This window comes from Narcine bancroftii, chromosome 1, assembly GCF_036971445.1.
Source record: "Narcine bancroftii isolate sNarBan1 chromosome 1, sNarBan1.hap1, whole genome shotgun sequence".
Taxonomy (NCBI): Eukaryota; Metazoa; Chordata; class Chondrichthyes; order Torpediniformes; family Narcinidae; genus Narcine; species Narcine bancroftii.
This window is the reverse complement of record NC_091469.1, coordinates 410,846,672-410,862,122: the sequence shown is the minus strand read 5'-3', so window position 1 is coordinate 410,862,122 and position 15,451 is coordinate 410,846,672. Positions and strand designations below refer to the sequence as shown.

The 15,451-nt window shown below is 39.8% G+C and overlaps 1 protein-coding gene across 9 annotated transcripts in view; it reads left to right on the top strand.

The window, feature by feature from the left end:
• cdk6 (cyclin dependent kinase 6) overlaps positions 1-15,451 on the top strand; it is a 233,423-nt gene that overhangs the window by 30,999 nt on the left and 186,973 nt on the right. For all 9 annotated transcript variants that reach the window (XM_069913951.1, XM_069913952.1, XM_069913950.1 and 6 more), the window contains one exon: positions 11,143-11,278. In XM_069913951.1, coding sequence (XP_069770052.1) covers positions 11,143-11,278 — 136 coding nt within the window. The remainder of the gene's footprint in view (positions 1-11,142; positions 11,279-15,451) is intronic.

Sequence of the window (15,451 nt, the reverse complement as noted above, 5' to 3'; positions counted from 1 at the left end):
CCCACTCCTAACCAGGAGGCCGCTCTCCATTCAGGACAAGGGATTTTTCCGACCACTTGCACATGGGAGGGAGTTATCGGCATGCAGTTTGAAAGGGAGAGTTGGAGATAAAAGTAAGTAGGGAAGGGTAAAGAAGAAATGGAAAGAGGGGAGGGATTTAGTTACTTGAAATGAGGACAATCATCATTCTAATTTTATGTCGAGCAAATTTTTTTCCCAACCTATGAGATCAGTTATGCTCCAAAAAAATTTGGATAAATGATTTCTGATTTGTTTCGGATATCCTCATCAGAAATTTAAAAAAAATTCAGATAAATGAGGACGTCAGAGAATCATATTTTGGATAATTTGAGTTGTACTGTAAGTAATATTATTATGAATACACTTACATCAAATACTTTAGAGTTTTTAATATATTTGTATGCTTTTGAACAGCATGTAATGTTGTGGAACTTGACTCATAATTTTACAACCAAAAGTTTTTGCCAGGTTGAAGTGGCAGATTATGGATTGGGCAACTCTAGTCCATTGTTTATTGTTTCCCCAGTCTATTGGTGATGATCGTACTTCCCCAGTCTATTGGTGTGTGTATCACGAGATCTAACCATTCATAGATATGTTTATACGAGGATGTAGCACTTTCCCAGTGTTGATCTCAGGTATATTTTCCAGATGACAATTTATTGTACAAAGAAAATAAAATTACTGAAGGGCTTAGATATCAAGCAAAACTAGAAATTTATTACTGCGAGAAATTATTTTGGTAAAATTTACAAAGTTATCTTGAAAAAATCTGTTTTATATTTGCAGGAATTTTCGATATTCATACTGACTAAACAGAAAAAAAGTGTGTTCATTGCTTTTATTATTTTTTAATGTAATCCTCACATTATATGAGAATAGTCATTCTGCATGGAGACCTGTTACAATTTCCTATTGATTTTCCATTGAACTTCATAATTATTTAAAGTTAACTATAACTAAAATGTTGATTACCCCCTGCCACCCAATACACCCAATTGACCTACAAACCCCCCCCCCCCCCAGTACATTACAAATGGTAGGATGAAATTGGAGCCCCCGGAGGAAACCCACACAGACATGAGGAGAACATACCATCTCCTTACAGACAGTGTGGATTCAAGCCCCAGTCCTGATTACTAGCGCTGTAACGGCTTTGCACTAACCCCTACACCAACAGTGCTGCCCCCAAGTGAAATGCTTTTGAAATGGTTGTTTAAAACACTCACGCCTGTGATTATTCTTAAAATGTTGGAATTTTATCTCTCTCGTACAGATGCAGATGCTAATATGGAGATACATATCAATTGCACACATACACATCCAGACAGAGCAATGTAGTAAATATTGTATTAATTAATTGATTAAGTACATCTTGATGCAAGAGATTCTTCTTAAATTTTGAAATACAGTTATTTGAATTTTAATGCAACTTTTGTGCAAATCATTTCCTATTATTAAGGTATTTAAGCAAATTGAACTTGTAATGAAACACAAAAATCTTCAGACGCTGGAACCTTGAGCAAACAATGAGAGGCTGAAGAGACTTGACAAATCGGGCAACATCCATGGAGAGAAAGTCTTAGAAAAATGTCCTGACCTAAAACTCCATCTGTCCATTTCTTTCCACTGATACAGCCTGACCTGTTGAGTCCTTCGAGCTCTCATTGAACCCTTTCTGGTTCACGTTACATCTAATGGGCTTTTCAACTTAAAATAATGGTTACCGTTTACAATATTTCCATACACTTGATGTGTTTGACTTACTATACTATTGCTGCACTCCTGACAACATTTGTGCAGACACTCTGGTGTTACAGCAAATTGTGGCACAGTGAAATTCATAACATGTATAACTGCTTCAAGCATCTTCTCAAATCAATTTCCAATTAATAAAGGTAGAATACCATAAATTCTAAAGCCTAATTGATTCAGTCATGCATACACTGGTGAACATATTCTATCCATCTCTAATTAACTTGCTGTGTTGGAAACAGGCGCAGTCAAGATCTGAAGGAAGAAGGTATACACAGTTGGAGTTCCATCAGACCATTATAATTGCAGTTGAAGTAGTGATATCGTTCCGCTCTAATTAATAACTTGACCATTTAAAAAATCAATTCTGGGCTATCAGCCATGGCAATAATTATATAATATATCGTATATAAAACAAAATTATCCAACAAGCTTTTCACAGGTGCTTAATTTTGATAGGTAAAAATTGATTCACAGTTACCAGGACTATATATTGTTGAGCCTTTATATAAATATAAATAGGCTTCGTCATGAGGGTTGGCTAAATTCACAGCAGCACTCTACTGGGAATGATAGCCCCAAGATGTTGGTGGAAATGGGTCCCAGAGCTGGCAGCTTAGCTTTTCTCCTGGGATCTGTACTGGGGAGGAAGAGAAGTAGGTGGAACCCAAAGTCTAAGCAGGCTGAAAACACAATGGAATTGTAGATTTGAAGGGGGTGGAAGAGAAGAAACCAGAAGACAAAGATGCTAGAGAGATGGGGAGCTTTGCGGTGCAGCTTTGTTGATGTTTGAGACTGGCACAGAATTACCAACTCTTGAACGGAGCGCAAGAGTTTCTGCAGCAGAATGCCTGACTGATATTTAAGAGAGCACTGACCTCCATAAGGATATTGACCCTGGGACTGCTGACCTCAGATCTATCTCTTGGTACTTTTGAAAATAGAGGGTGTAGCAGTCAGGCCCTGGAAAACCAATGGAACTGCCTCGGCATATGTGAGGCAGGGTGGAGTTGCATGAACTGGGGCAGAATGTGTGTCAGTAGCTGGGAGAATAGCAGAGAATAGAGTGAAGATGAAATACTAGAAATGAAGCTGATTTGATTTATTCAGAAGAGGACTATGGAAGTGGTAGTGCATCGGATGTCCCACAAAGTTCCTCAACATGATTATTCAACTGCACGAAAACCAACAAGGTCGGGTCAGATACAGCAATGAGCCCTCTGAACCCTTCTCCATTAACAATGGCGTGAAGCAAGGCTGTGTTCTCGCACCAACCCTCTTTTCAATCTTCTTCAGCATGATGCTGAACCAAGCCATGAAAGACCCCAACAATGAAGTCGCTGTTTACATCCGGTACCGCACGGATGGCAGTCTCTTCAATCTGAGGTGCCTGCAAGCTCACACCAAGACACAAGAGAAACTTGTCCGTGAACTACTCTTTGCAGACGATGCCGCTTTAGTTGCCCATTCAGAGCCAGCTCTTCAGCGCTTGACGTCCTGCTTTGCGGAAACTGCCAAAATGTTTGGCCTGGAAGTCAGCCTGAAGAAAACTGAGGTCCTCCATCAGCCAGCTCCCCACCATGACTACCAGCCCCCCCACATCTCCATCGGGCACACAAAACTCAAAACGGTCAGCCAGTTTACCTATCTCGGCTGCACCATTTCATCAGATGCAAGGATCGACAATGAGATAGACAACAGACTCGCCAAGGCAAATAGCGCCTTTGGAAGACTACACAAAAGAGTCTGGAAAAACAACCAACTGAAAAACCTCACAAAGATAAGCGTATACAGAGCCGTTGTCATACCCACACTCCTGTTCGGCTCCGAATCATGGGTCCTCTACCGGCACCACCTACGGCTCCTAGAACGCTTCCACCAGCGTTGTCTCCGCTCCATCCTCAACATCCATTGGAGCGCTTACATCCCTAACGTCGAAGTACTCAAGATGGCAGAGGTCGACAGCATCGAGTCCACGCTGCTGAAGATCCAGCTGCGCTGGATGGGTCACGTCTCCAGAATGGAGGACCATCGCCTTCCCAAGATCGTGTTATATGGCGAGCTCTCCACTGGCCACCGTGACAGAGGTGCACCAAAGAAAAGGTACAAGGACTGCCTAAAGAAATCTCTTGGTGCCTGCCCCATTGACCACCGCCAGTGGGCTGATAACGCCTCAAACCGTGCATCTTGGCGCCTCACAGTTTGGCGGGCAGCAACCTCCTTTGAAGAAGACCGCAGAGCCCACCTCACTGACAAAAGGCAAAGGAGGAAAAACCCAACACCCAACCCCAACCAACCAATTTTCCCCTGCAACCGCTGCAATCGTGTCTGCCTGTCCCGCATCGGACTTGTCAGCCACAAACGAGCCTGCAGCTGACGTGGACGAACGAAAGCCCTGTAAACAAAAGGAAATGGCCGGAGGTGGAGGATTAACAAAGGTGAAATCAGCAAGTATGATGATGGTTGAAAGCAGATTGAGATTTTTACTTGATGCTCTGCCTGATGTCATCATAAAGTGAACAAAGGCTGAGTGACTTTTGGTGCCAAACTAATCGTGTGACACCTGTCATCAGTAGTTACATGATTAATGCTTTACGGTCAGCTTTTGATATTTTTGTTAATCAGTGCAAGAATATTGCTATTTAAAGTACATTGCATTTTTGTCCTTGATATGTAATCAATCTAACCATAGCCATGTAACTTCCCAAAATTTGTATATCACTTATTTATTAATAATTTTTTGTGCTGTTCTTAGTGTTTGAAGATACTTTGTTTTGTGTGGAAAATGAAAGTCTATTAGCATCTGTATGGATGAGAGGTCATTGCTTTGCACAGTTATTTAGTTTTCTTTTTATAGACCCTAACTGCTCTCAGTGTACTTTTAACACTGGTTCACAGGAGAATGTAATGCTCTATTGAGTGACATCTAATTGCAGCTTAATTTTTAACTTTAGGATAAAGCCAACTATCCCTTTGATTCTATGCTAATTCATTAAATTAATTTTCTAGACTACCATGGGAACTTCTGAAATTTCACTTTGCACCTGCTGTATCTACAATGCATCAGATGCAAGAGCCACCTGAATGAAAGTGTTCTCTCATAAGTTCGACTTGAGAATCCTAGCACTTCAGCAGTTCTGCATCAGCAATTAACCCTGTGTCAACCATAGCTCAGTTTAGCAATAATATTAGCATGGCCCATTAGGTTAAGCTTCAAGAGAGAGCAGGCATGAAGGAAGCAAAGCCTGAGAGCTCAACAACTAAAAAATGGGTCTTGTATAGTCTTACAAAAATGTTTTGCCTCATTGCCCAAAGATTGTAGATGTACAGCTCAATGCTGGGGTGCAGGCAGTGACTGAGACCTAGCGCTGAGCTCCACTTCCCAATGACTGCAACATTGAACAAAGTCTTGGGCAATAGCAATCTCCCAATTTACAAAAATGCAGTGAAAGGGAAGAGAGAGAAAGAAATGCGATGATCAAATGAGAAAGTTGACATTTAGAAAAGAAGAGAATGAGGGTGAAATATTTGGGCTTGCCAGAATAAATAAATGTGTTTAGAGAGCATACCTTGGAGAATATATTGAACAGTATAGAACTCTTGGCTGCATTAAGTAAAACCAAATCAAATTTGGCAAAAAAAAAATCTCAGCGTCTGATTGTTGGTGCAAGAGATTTTTCTTGATTTTGTGTCTCTAATACATGCAAGCAATGGGATTATTAGCATACACACTAATTACTCCATTGTGACATGTGAAGATGTGCCCAGAACATTACTCCACTGCTTCCATGGAAAGGATTGTGGTGTCCTGCCTGTAATGATTTTAAACTAAATCAAATAGTCAACTACTTTTGGTTCTCTCAATGCATTTTACCATGTTCTGGAGTCTCGTAACTAATATTTTTTGGAATCTTGGTATAATTCTAGCAAAATATTATTACGTGTCATTGCATGAATTTGGGAAAAGTTCATCTGTAATAAGATTCACCCAGTTCACTCGAAGCAACAAGTTCATAAACATTTTCCCATATCCTTCCTCCTTCGTACTCAGGATTCTGATTCTATTGCAGTACTCTGCAGCTGAGGGGCAACAAATAGAACAGACCTAACCCTTTTTTCTTTCTATACTAAATTAATCAACATCTGATTCTCGATAGGCCTTCATATCTTCTCAGAGAAGTCAAAAGATATATTTAACAAACACAAGAAAGTCACCTAAAGACAATGTGAATCAGAAGGGATGGATAACTTTTTTTTCATTAATGGCTGATAATTTAGTTTACATAGATGGCCGAGATTATTATTTAGTTGTATACCTAGGTATCGAATTGCTTGTGTTTGCCATCTAAATGGTGATTCTTCCTTAAACTTTGTGAAATCCGCATTATTCATTGGCATTGTCTCACTTTTATTTGCGTTGATCTTGTACCCCGATACTTCTCCATATTCCTTCAATTTCTTATGTAATTCTTTTATTGATATTTCTGGTTCTGTTAAGTATATTATAACGTCATCTGCAAATAGACTGATTTTATATTCCTTCTCTTTTATTTTTATCCCTCTTATTTTATTTTCTGTTCTTATCAGTTCTGCTAGTGGTTCTATAGCTAACGCGAACAGTGAGGGAGATAGTGGACATCCCTGCCTTGTTGATCTGCTTAATTTAAATTGGTTTGATATATATCCATTTAACCATATAACCATATAACCACTTACAGCACAGAACAGGCCAGTTTGGCCCTACTAGTCCATGCCGTAGCAAATCCCCACCCTCCTAGTCCCACTGACCAGCACCCGGTCCATACCCCTCTAGTCCCCTCCTGTCCATGTAACGAGCCAGTCTTTCCTTAAATGTAACCAATGATCTCGCCTCGACCACGTCTGTCGGAAGCTCATTCCACATCCCCACCACCTTCTGCGTAAAGAAATTTCCCCTCATGTTCCCCTTATAATTTTCCCCCTTCAATCTTAAACAATGTCCTCTAGTTTGAATCTCCCCCTTTCTTAATTGAAAAAGCCTATCCACATTTACTCTGTCTGTCCCTTTTAAAATCTTAAACACCTTTATCAAGTCCCCTCTCAATCTTCTACGCTCCAGAGAAAAAAGCCCCAGTCTGCACAACCTTTCCCTGTAACTCAGACCCTGAAATCCTGTCAACATTCTCGTGAACCTTCTCTGCACTCTCTCTATTTTGTTTATATCTTTCCTATAATTTGGTGACCAAAACTGTACACAGTACTCCAAATTTGGCCTCACCAATGCCTTGTACAATTTCATCATAACCTCCCTACTCTTGAATTCAATACTCCGATTTATGAAGGCCAACTTTCCAAATGCCTTCTTCACAATCATCTACCTGAGTATCAGCCTTGAGGGTACTATTTACCATAACTCCTAAATCCCTTTGTTGCTCTGCACTCCTCAATTGTCTACCATTCAATGTATATGACCTATTTAAATTTACTGTCACTTTTGCAAATGGTCCCTTATATAATGCTTTAATTCAATTAATATATTTCTCTGATAGGTTGAATTTTTGTAGTACTTTGAATAAATAATTCCATTCTACTCTGTCAGATGCTTTCTCTGCGTCTAAAGCAACTGCTACTGTTGGAGTTTTGTTTCCTTGTACTGCATGGATTAAGTTAATGAATTTACAGATATTGTCCGTTGTTTGTCTTTTTTTAATAAATCCAGTTTGGTCTAGTTTTACTATTTTTGGTACATAGTCGGCCAATCTGTTTACTAATTGTTTAGCTATTATCTTATAATCTGTGTTAAATAGAGATATTGGTCTATGCGATGCTGGTGTTAGTGGATCTTTCCCCGTCTTTGGTATTACTGTAATTATTGCTGTTTTGCATGAATCTGGTATGTTTTGTTTTTTTTCAATCTGGTTCATTACTTCCAGGAGAGGAGGAATTAATAAGTCTTTGAATGTTTTATAGAATTCTATTGGGAGTCCGTCCTCTCCCGGTGTTTTATTGTTCGGTTTCTCCTGTATTTCTTCTTTTTCAAATGGTGTTATTAATTTATTTTGCTCCTCTTTGTAATTTCAGTAGTTCAATTTTAGTTAGAAATTCATCTACTTTATCTTCTTTCCCTTCGTTTTCAGTTTGATATAATTGTTCGTAGAATTCCTTGAAGTTTTCATTGATCTCCGTTGGGTTATATGTAATTTGTTTGTCCTTTTTCCTTGATGCAAATACCGTTCTTTTAGTTTGTTCTGTCTTAAGCTGCCACGCTAGTGTTTTGTGCGTTTTTTCTCCTAGCTCATAATATTTCTGTTTTGTCTTCGTTATGTTCTTCTCCATCTTATATGTTTGTAGTGTTTCATATTTTATTTTCTTGTCTGTCAATTCTCTTCTTTTAGTTGTATCTTCCTTTATTGATAATTTTTCTGTATTTGTTATTTCCCTTTCCAACTGTTCTATTTTTCAATGTAGTCCTTCTTCACCTTAGTTACATGACTTATTATCTGTCCTCTGATGAATGCTTTCATTGCGTCCCATAGTATAAATTTATTTTTCACTGATTCCGTATTTATTTCAATTTGTCACTCAATTAATTCTCTAAAATCCTCCACCACCTAAAATGACAGAAGAAGACAACAAAATGAACTGACTCAGTATATAAAAGTAAAAGATAAAAATTACTTGTTTATTTTATTAAGTGACGACATTGTTTAACGGATTTAATGTATCTTATAGATTGAACTTTGAATAAATGGGAAGGGGGAAGAGGGAGGGAGGGAAGGGAGGGGGGATAAAGGGGAGAAAATGACACTATATATTCAAGAGAAAAATGTCTATGTATTTTGGTCAATATGGTTTATTGTGTAAAAAATAAAAAAATAAAAAAAAGAAGGGATGGATAACTGATAGTTGAATTAATACTGCAGGCTTTGCACTTAGAGTGAAAAGTAACTTCACACACTTCATTTGCAATACCTGTTGCATCTGCGTCAATCAGCCATATCTCACTGGCTTAAACGGAACTGCCAAAGTCTTTTAAGCGCCATATTTTAATAATTTAATCAACTTTCTACATGACATCTCTTGAATATAATTTCTTTTAACCCTCAAACCCCCCCCCCCCCCATCACCACCACTTGGTACCACTTGTCACTTTTTGATCTTACTCCCTATCTGAATGTTTGAGTTGATGTGTTTTGGGTAACAGAGGACATTGAACAAGAGGAGAAATGGATGCATGGAGCAGACTAACAAGAATAGCAGCTCTACTGTGAAAACCTGAGTTTGATAACTCTCTAATTGGCTATGGAATAAGACAGTGCATACTTAGCATAGATTCTCATTCTATTGCAATTCCACAAAAGCCAATAAAGAAATAATTATTTAACTGTTACTGTATATAGAAGGCCATTCAGCCTTCATATTTATGTCCCACAGTGTCCATAGGAGCCAAAGATAATTAACCAATGTTTCAAGCTTGAGCCCTTTGTTAAGGAATGATTAAAAATCAGACAGGTGTGGTGGAGGGAAAACAGGATGGGGGAAGTTACACAGGCCAACAACCAAAATGCTACAGATGAACTTGGATTGGAGAGCAAGAGAAAAAAAGCTGAGAATTGTTCAGGGAAGAGAGCATAGCTCTGCGAATACAAAGTTGGAGAAAATGAGACAGGGATAGGGTAAGGAAGAGAGAGTCAGATGGAGGGGAGCTGGGGGAAGGAGACAAAGGGATAGGGAAAAAGAGACAGGGTGGAAAAGTGAGGAAAATAAATGGAAAACAAATAAATGCTGTTAATATAATCTGGTTGGAAGGTGCCCAGATGGAATATGAGGTGTTGTTCCCGTATTTTGGCAATGAATGAGACCATGGACAGATAGGAAATGGGAAGGGACTTGAAATGGGACACCACTGGGAGATCCCCACTATTTCAGCGGTCAGAGTGAAGATGCTCAACAAAACAACCTTTCAGTTTGCATTTGATGCAGAAGAGACCACAATGGGAGCACTGGATGCAGTAGATGATAATCCCTGTCTTAGGCGCAAAACATTTATTATATATCTTTTTATAGAATTATACATTTTTATGTATCAACTACAATCTCAGCATCTGCAGGCTTTCTTATTTCACACTCTTCACAAGAGTTATCTCATTATTCCCACTCGTTTCCCCTTAGACCTCTTCAAATACTCAATTCTGCTTTGAGTTACAATTGCATTTGATTCTACACACCTTCAGACAGTGCATTCCAGATCATAATAAATGCTGCATGCACAAGGCAGTTTCTTTATCCCGTCTCTGCTTCTTTTAGTTTTTTTTACTCTACATTTGAATTTTAAAAATTCTCATTATTTTTCCATCTTATTCTCATAGTCTTTCAATATCCTTCATTTGAGACATATGGCTCAACTATGAATCCCAAAATAGAATACCATAGTCTCATATCTCTCTGTTCAGTTTCTCAAGCCCATTGCTTGAAATCACATGTTTTTAACTGTGCATTTGTTCTTTTATTTTAAATAGACGGTACTATCAGTTTATGGAGGAGGAATCATTCAGGAAGTTATTAGTACTGAATCGTTTTGGTACTGTAAAATGTGATGATTGTGCCATTCAAATTCTGATGTGAATAAAACTAATAATGCTCAAAATGTATGTAGCAAGAACGTGGACTCAGGATGAATACTATATTCAGCTCTGGTCACCACATGACAGGAAAGATGTATTTGCAGTAAAAAGGATGCAAGGAGATTTGAGGATGCTGCTATGACTGGAAAATTGAAACCACAAGGAAGGATTGAATAAGCTGGGAATGGACAAAACAAATGGAATTGTAACTGAAATGTGCTTCGGTTTCCTCCCTCATCGCAAAGACAAATGGGTCGGTCAGTTAATTGGCTGCTGTAAATGATGCTGAGAGTGTTAGCATCTGATGGAAGTAGATGGGAATGTGTGCGAATAATTGGTTGTTGGAGAATTAAATGGGATTGCACTGTAAACTGGCAAATGATCACCCCACCATGTTTTAACTTGGAAATTTTGTTGTAGTTAGAATTCAAGAAACAAAGAAAAATTAATCATTAAAAGAGTGGTAGAGGAAAAAATAAATCCTTTATTGGGTTCATAAATTCTTGGGTGTGCATGTGAAGAGCCATAACTGCTGCAGGACTAGGGATCCATTGCTAGGAGGTGGGGTTAGACTAGGAAAGCATTTTGACCAGTATGGACATGATGAACAAAGGATTTAGTTTTGTAAATTCCTTTTATTCTGTCAAGTTCACTTTTGGGAACAGTTAGATTTGTGGTTTTGTTGTGCATGATAATGACTGGTTTTGAGGAATTACCTCCCATAGATTTTGATCTTCACTGTCTTTTTTAACTTTTATTTTAGGTTGTTTGATGTTTGCACCGTGTCTCGAACAGACAGAGAGACAAAATTGACTCTTGTATTTGAACATGTCGATCAAGACTTGACAACCTATTTGGAAAAAGCCCCCGAGCCAGGAGTTCCCCCTGAAACAATAAAGGTAAAAGAGCAATTTGTCATGGTGGTTGTGGTTGGTTTGACAGACATGTAGGAACCACGTGGGCAGCATGGGATGGATGCATCTGCAACTAGAATATGGTTGAGTGAAATGCTGGAGTACATCTAAGAGGGAAGGAAGTTAGAGCAATGCGCACCACTCTTTGGCAAAGTTGTTGTGAAATTAGGTCCGACCTTCATCAACAGTGATCCCATTAATAAATTGAAATTTAATCCCAGGCATTTTTCTTACTCAGTCTGGTTGGGTAGGAATCTCAGGAACTGTTAAAAATTAGTTTGGAGAGCATTGTGTTTGACTAATTTTGCATGAGAGTGTTTGACCATTTTTTCCAACAAAGTGAGCATGAATCAAATTTGTATGCAATCACTGAACAATATGGCCTATTTAGTGGCTTCCCACTTGCGTACCTACCTTCATTCCCAGCTCTGTCCATTTATTCCAACCTTCCTTTTCCACCCATCTTGTTAGTTAACCTCTAATTTAATGGTATGTTTAGTTTAAGTTTATTTGTCACTTTATACCCAGAATAGTGTGAAGGGGTCTTCTGCAAGCAGTCTTAATAGATTATCTTGTAAATTCTTACAGCCACATAAAGATCATAATTTACAGAGTATTGTGTTACAATGAAAAGAAAGATCAATTAATACTAAGCAAGGGCAGCATGGTAGCACTGTTGAGGGGTTCTTTCAGGAGCCTGATGGATATGGTGCTATCCCAAATCTTTCTATATTTTATAATCTGAATGTTTTCTATAAATAAACTGAAAGTCTGTCTCCATGCCAACAATGACCAAAAAAGTAAGACAACATGATGTGACATTGCATATGGGTTCTGCTGAAGTTGGTGTAAAGAGAGGCCGGTAAATAGTTCTGCTGGATGCTGTGATTAGAACATGATGATAACTAGCATCTTTTCATTTTGATTTCTATTCTCTTCAAATGGACCCAAGAGCAATGAGAGATCAGTTTTAATCTGTGTGCATTCACCCACTACAAGATTCTGTATGAAGTCCAGGCCAAAATAAAAATTCAGGGAGTGATCTTGACTGTGTAATGAACAAACTATTGATGGTGGAAATCTAGCAAAATCAGAAAATGCAAATAATATTTATCAGGTCAGGCTGCATCTATGGAAAGAGAAACCGTTTAAAATTTCAGTTCAAAGAATGTTTGTCAGAACTAGAAACGTAGCAAAAGAAACTTGTTAAACTGTGGAGAGGAAAGGATCAAGGGTAAAATCAGGTGACCATGGGGATAAGCTGTCAACAAGGTTATCTGGTCATTGAGTGAAGTGGAGCTGTTAGAGAGTGAGAACAGAGGCAAAAGAATGTGGGAGTTACAAAATGTCAAACAGAAAGATGTGTCTTCCACTTCCAGAGAGAGAGAGACAAAGAAAACAAAACAAACCAGATGAGTCAAAAAGAAGATGGATACAGACAGAAACATTTATAAAGTTATGGAATACAGCACTGAGTCTAGATTGCTGCAGCAGCCCAGATGGAAAATAAGGTACAGCTTCTCAAGCTCACAGGGAATTTTAATAGATGTCATGATCTAGGGACTCAGTCCAAAACAAGGACTATCACTGCCTCTACATATGCTGATTGGTGTGTGGAATGTTTTTCCCCAGGATTTTGTTTTCACCCAGTTTTCAACCTCTGCTGAATCTGTCTGCTTTTGTAACAGAACCATATGTTCTCCTGTGATCTGTAGGCTGAAAAATGTATTTGGAATCACAAACAGACTTTATTGCCATGAACAAGTCATAAAATTCAGTGTTTTGCGCAACATCATAGTGCAAACATTCATAATTATAACCATCTTACGACATTACTATAAAAAGTAATAGTGCACGAAAAGTAAGGCAGTGTCTTTGGTTCATTGATTATTCATGAATCTGGTGGCAGTGGGGACGAAGCTGTGCTAGTGTCTTTAGGCTCCTGTACATTTTGATGGTAGCAGAGTGAAGCGGGCATAGCCTGGGTGGTAGAGGAGAGAGGCTGCTTTTTAAAGATGCCGTATCTTGTAGATGTCCTCAAAGGAGTGAAGTCTGGTACCTGTGAGGTTTTTGTTTGACCTGAGCGTTGGTACGTCCATACCAGTCAGTGATGCACCCAGCCGGAATGCTCTGCACGGTAGACCTTTAGAAGTTTACGAGAGTCTTCGGTGACATACTGAATCTCCTCAGACACTTCACAAAGTGTAGCCGTTGGCGGGACTTCTTTGTGATTTCATCGACATAGGGGTCCAGGACAGATGCTCGGAGATGTTGACACCAGGAATTTGAAGTTCTCGACCCTCTCCACCACTGAAGCCTCGATGAGGACTGGGTTGTGTTTCCCTGACTTCCTCCTGAAGTCCATAATCATCTCCTTGGTTTTGTTGACGTTGAGCACAAGGTTGCTGTTGTGAAACTACTCAATGAGCTGCTCTATCTCCCTCCTATTTGCTTCCTCATTGCTGTTTGTGATTCTTCTGACAATTGTGGATTCATCTGCAAACTTATAGATGGCATTGGAATTGTGCCTGGCCACACAGTCGTGGGTGTATAATGATTAGAGCAGTGGGCTAAGCACCACATGCATTCTTGAGGTGTGCCTATGTTGATAACCAGGGAGGAGGGGACATTGGCTGTCTGGTCTTCTGATGAGGATGTCGGGATCCAGTTGCAAAGGGGAGGGGTGGTGGGTGCAGAGGCCCAGAGTTTGAAGCTTCTAGACCAGCACTGTGGGAATAATGGTGTTGAAGGCTGAGCAGTCGTCGATGAAGAGCAGCCGTATGCATGAGTTGCTGTTTAGAGGTGATCCAGAGCTGATTGGAGAGCCAGGGATATTGCATCTGCTGTGGAGCGATTGTGACAATAGGCGAATTGCAGTGGATCCACACCTTTGCTTAGGTACATGTTAATTCTGGCCATGATCAGCCTCTCAAAGCATTTCATCACAATAGACGTTAGTGCTACTGGGCAGTAGACACTGAGGCAGCTCACACTGCTCTTGGGCACCAGGATGATTGATGCCCTTTTCAAGCAGGTGGGAACAGCTGACTACAGCAATGAGAGGTTGAAAATGTCCATGTCCACTCTGACTGGTTGGTTGCCACAGATTTTCAGAATACTGCAAGTATGTTGTCAGAGCCTAACGCCTTGTGAGGGTTCAATCTCTTGAAAGATATAAAGGTAAGTTTTAGTCGATAAGATTTTCGGAGATCCAAGTTAATGACCATGAGTCAGAAAGCAGGATGGAGATCAAGGATCTGGTTGTGTGGTGCCAAGACAACAATCTTGCTTTCAATTTCAATAAGATTCCACCTGCATTGAATTCGCCCATCTTTATTGAATGAAGATCTACCGGGACCAATGCCTGAAGAGGGCGCACAAAATCAGTGAACTGGTGCGGACTCGAAAGGCCAACATGGCCTGTTTCCGCTCCGTAAATGACTATATGGTTATGGTTATGTTCTGACTCCATCCTCACAGACAGCTATCACATTGTCCTCAGCCTTTGCAGGGATTCTAATAGGTGCTGTTGGATTATCCTTCTCAAAGCCTGCATACAAGGTGTTCATCTCATTGGATAATAAAGCATCACAGCCATCTATGGTGTTCACTCTCACTTTGTAGGCTGTATTGCCGGGACATCCTGCCATAGCTGGCATGTATTTGTCTCTAGCTTCTTCCCAAATTGCCACTTTGCTTCAGAATGGCCTTCCTCAGGTCGTACCTGAACTTCGTGCAGATATCTAGATTCCCGGCCTTAAACACGCTTCATCTCATCCTCAGTAGGTTGCGAATCCTCTGATTCATCCAAGGCTGTATCTGTAAGGGAACACTGTATATGTGAGTGGGCACACACTTGATGAAGTCAGGAACACCTGTTGCATATTCATTCAAGTCTATGGATGAGTTTTTAAAATATGTTCTAGTCCACCGACTCAAAGCAGTCCATCAGATGCTCCTCCATCCTGCTCGATCATACTTTCACCATCTTCACTACTGGTGCTGTGGTCCTTAGTCTCTACTTGTACACTGGGACTAGAAGTACAGCTAGGTGATCAGACTTGCTGAAGTGGGGCCGTGGCATGGCTTGGTAGGCATTCTTCATGGTGCTGTATCAGTGGTTGGGTGTGTTGGCTCCCCTGGTCTTGCAAGTGACAT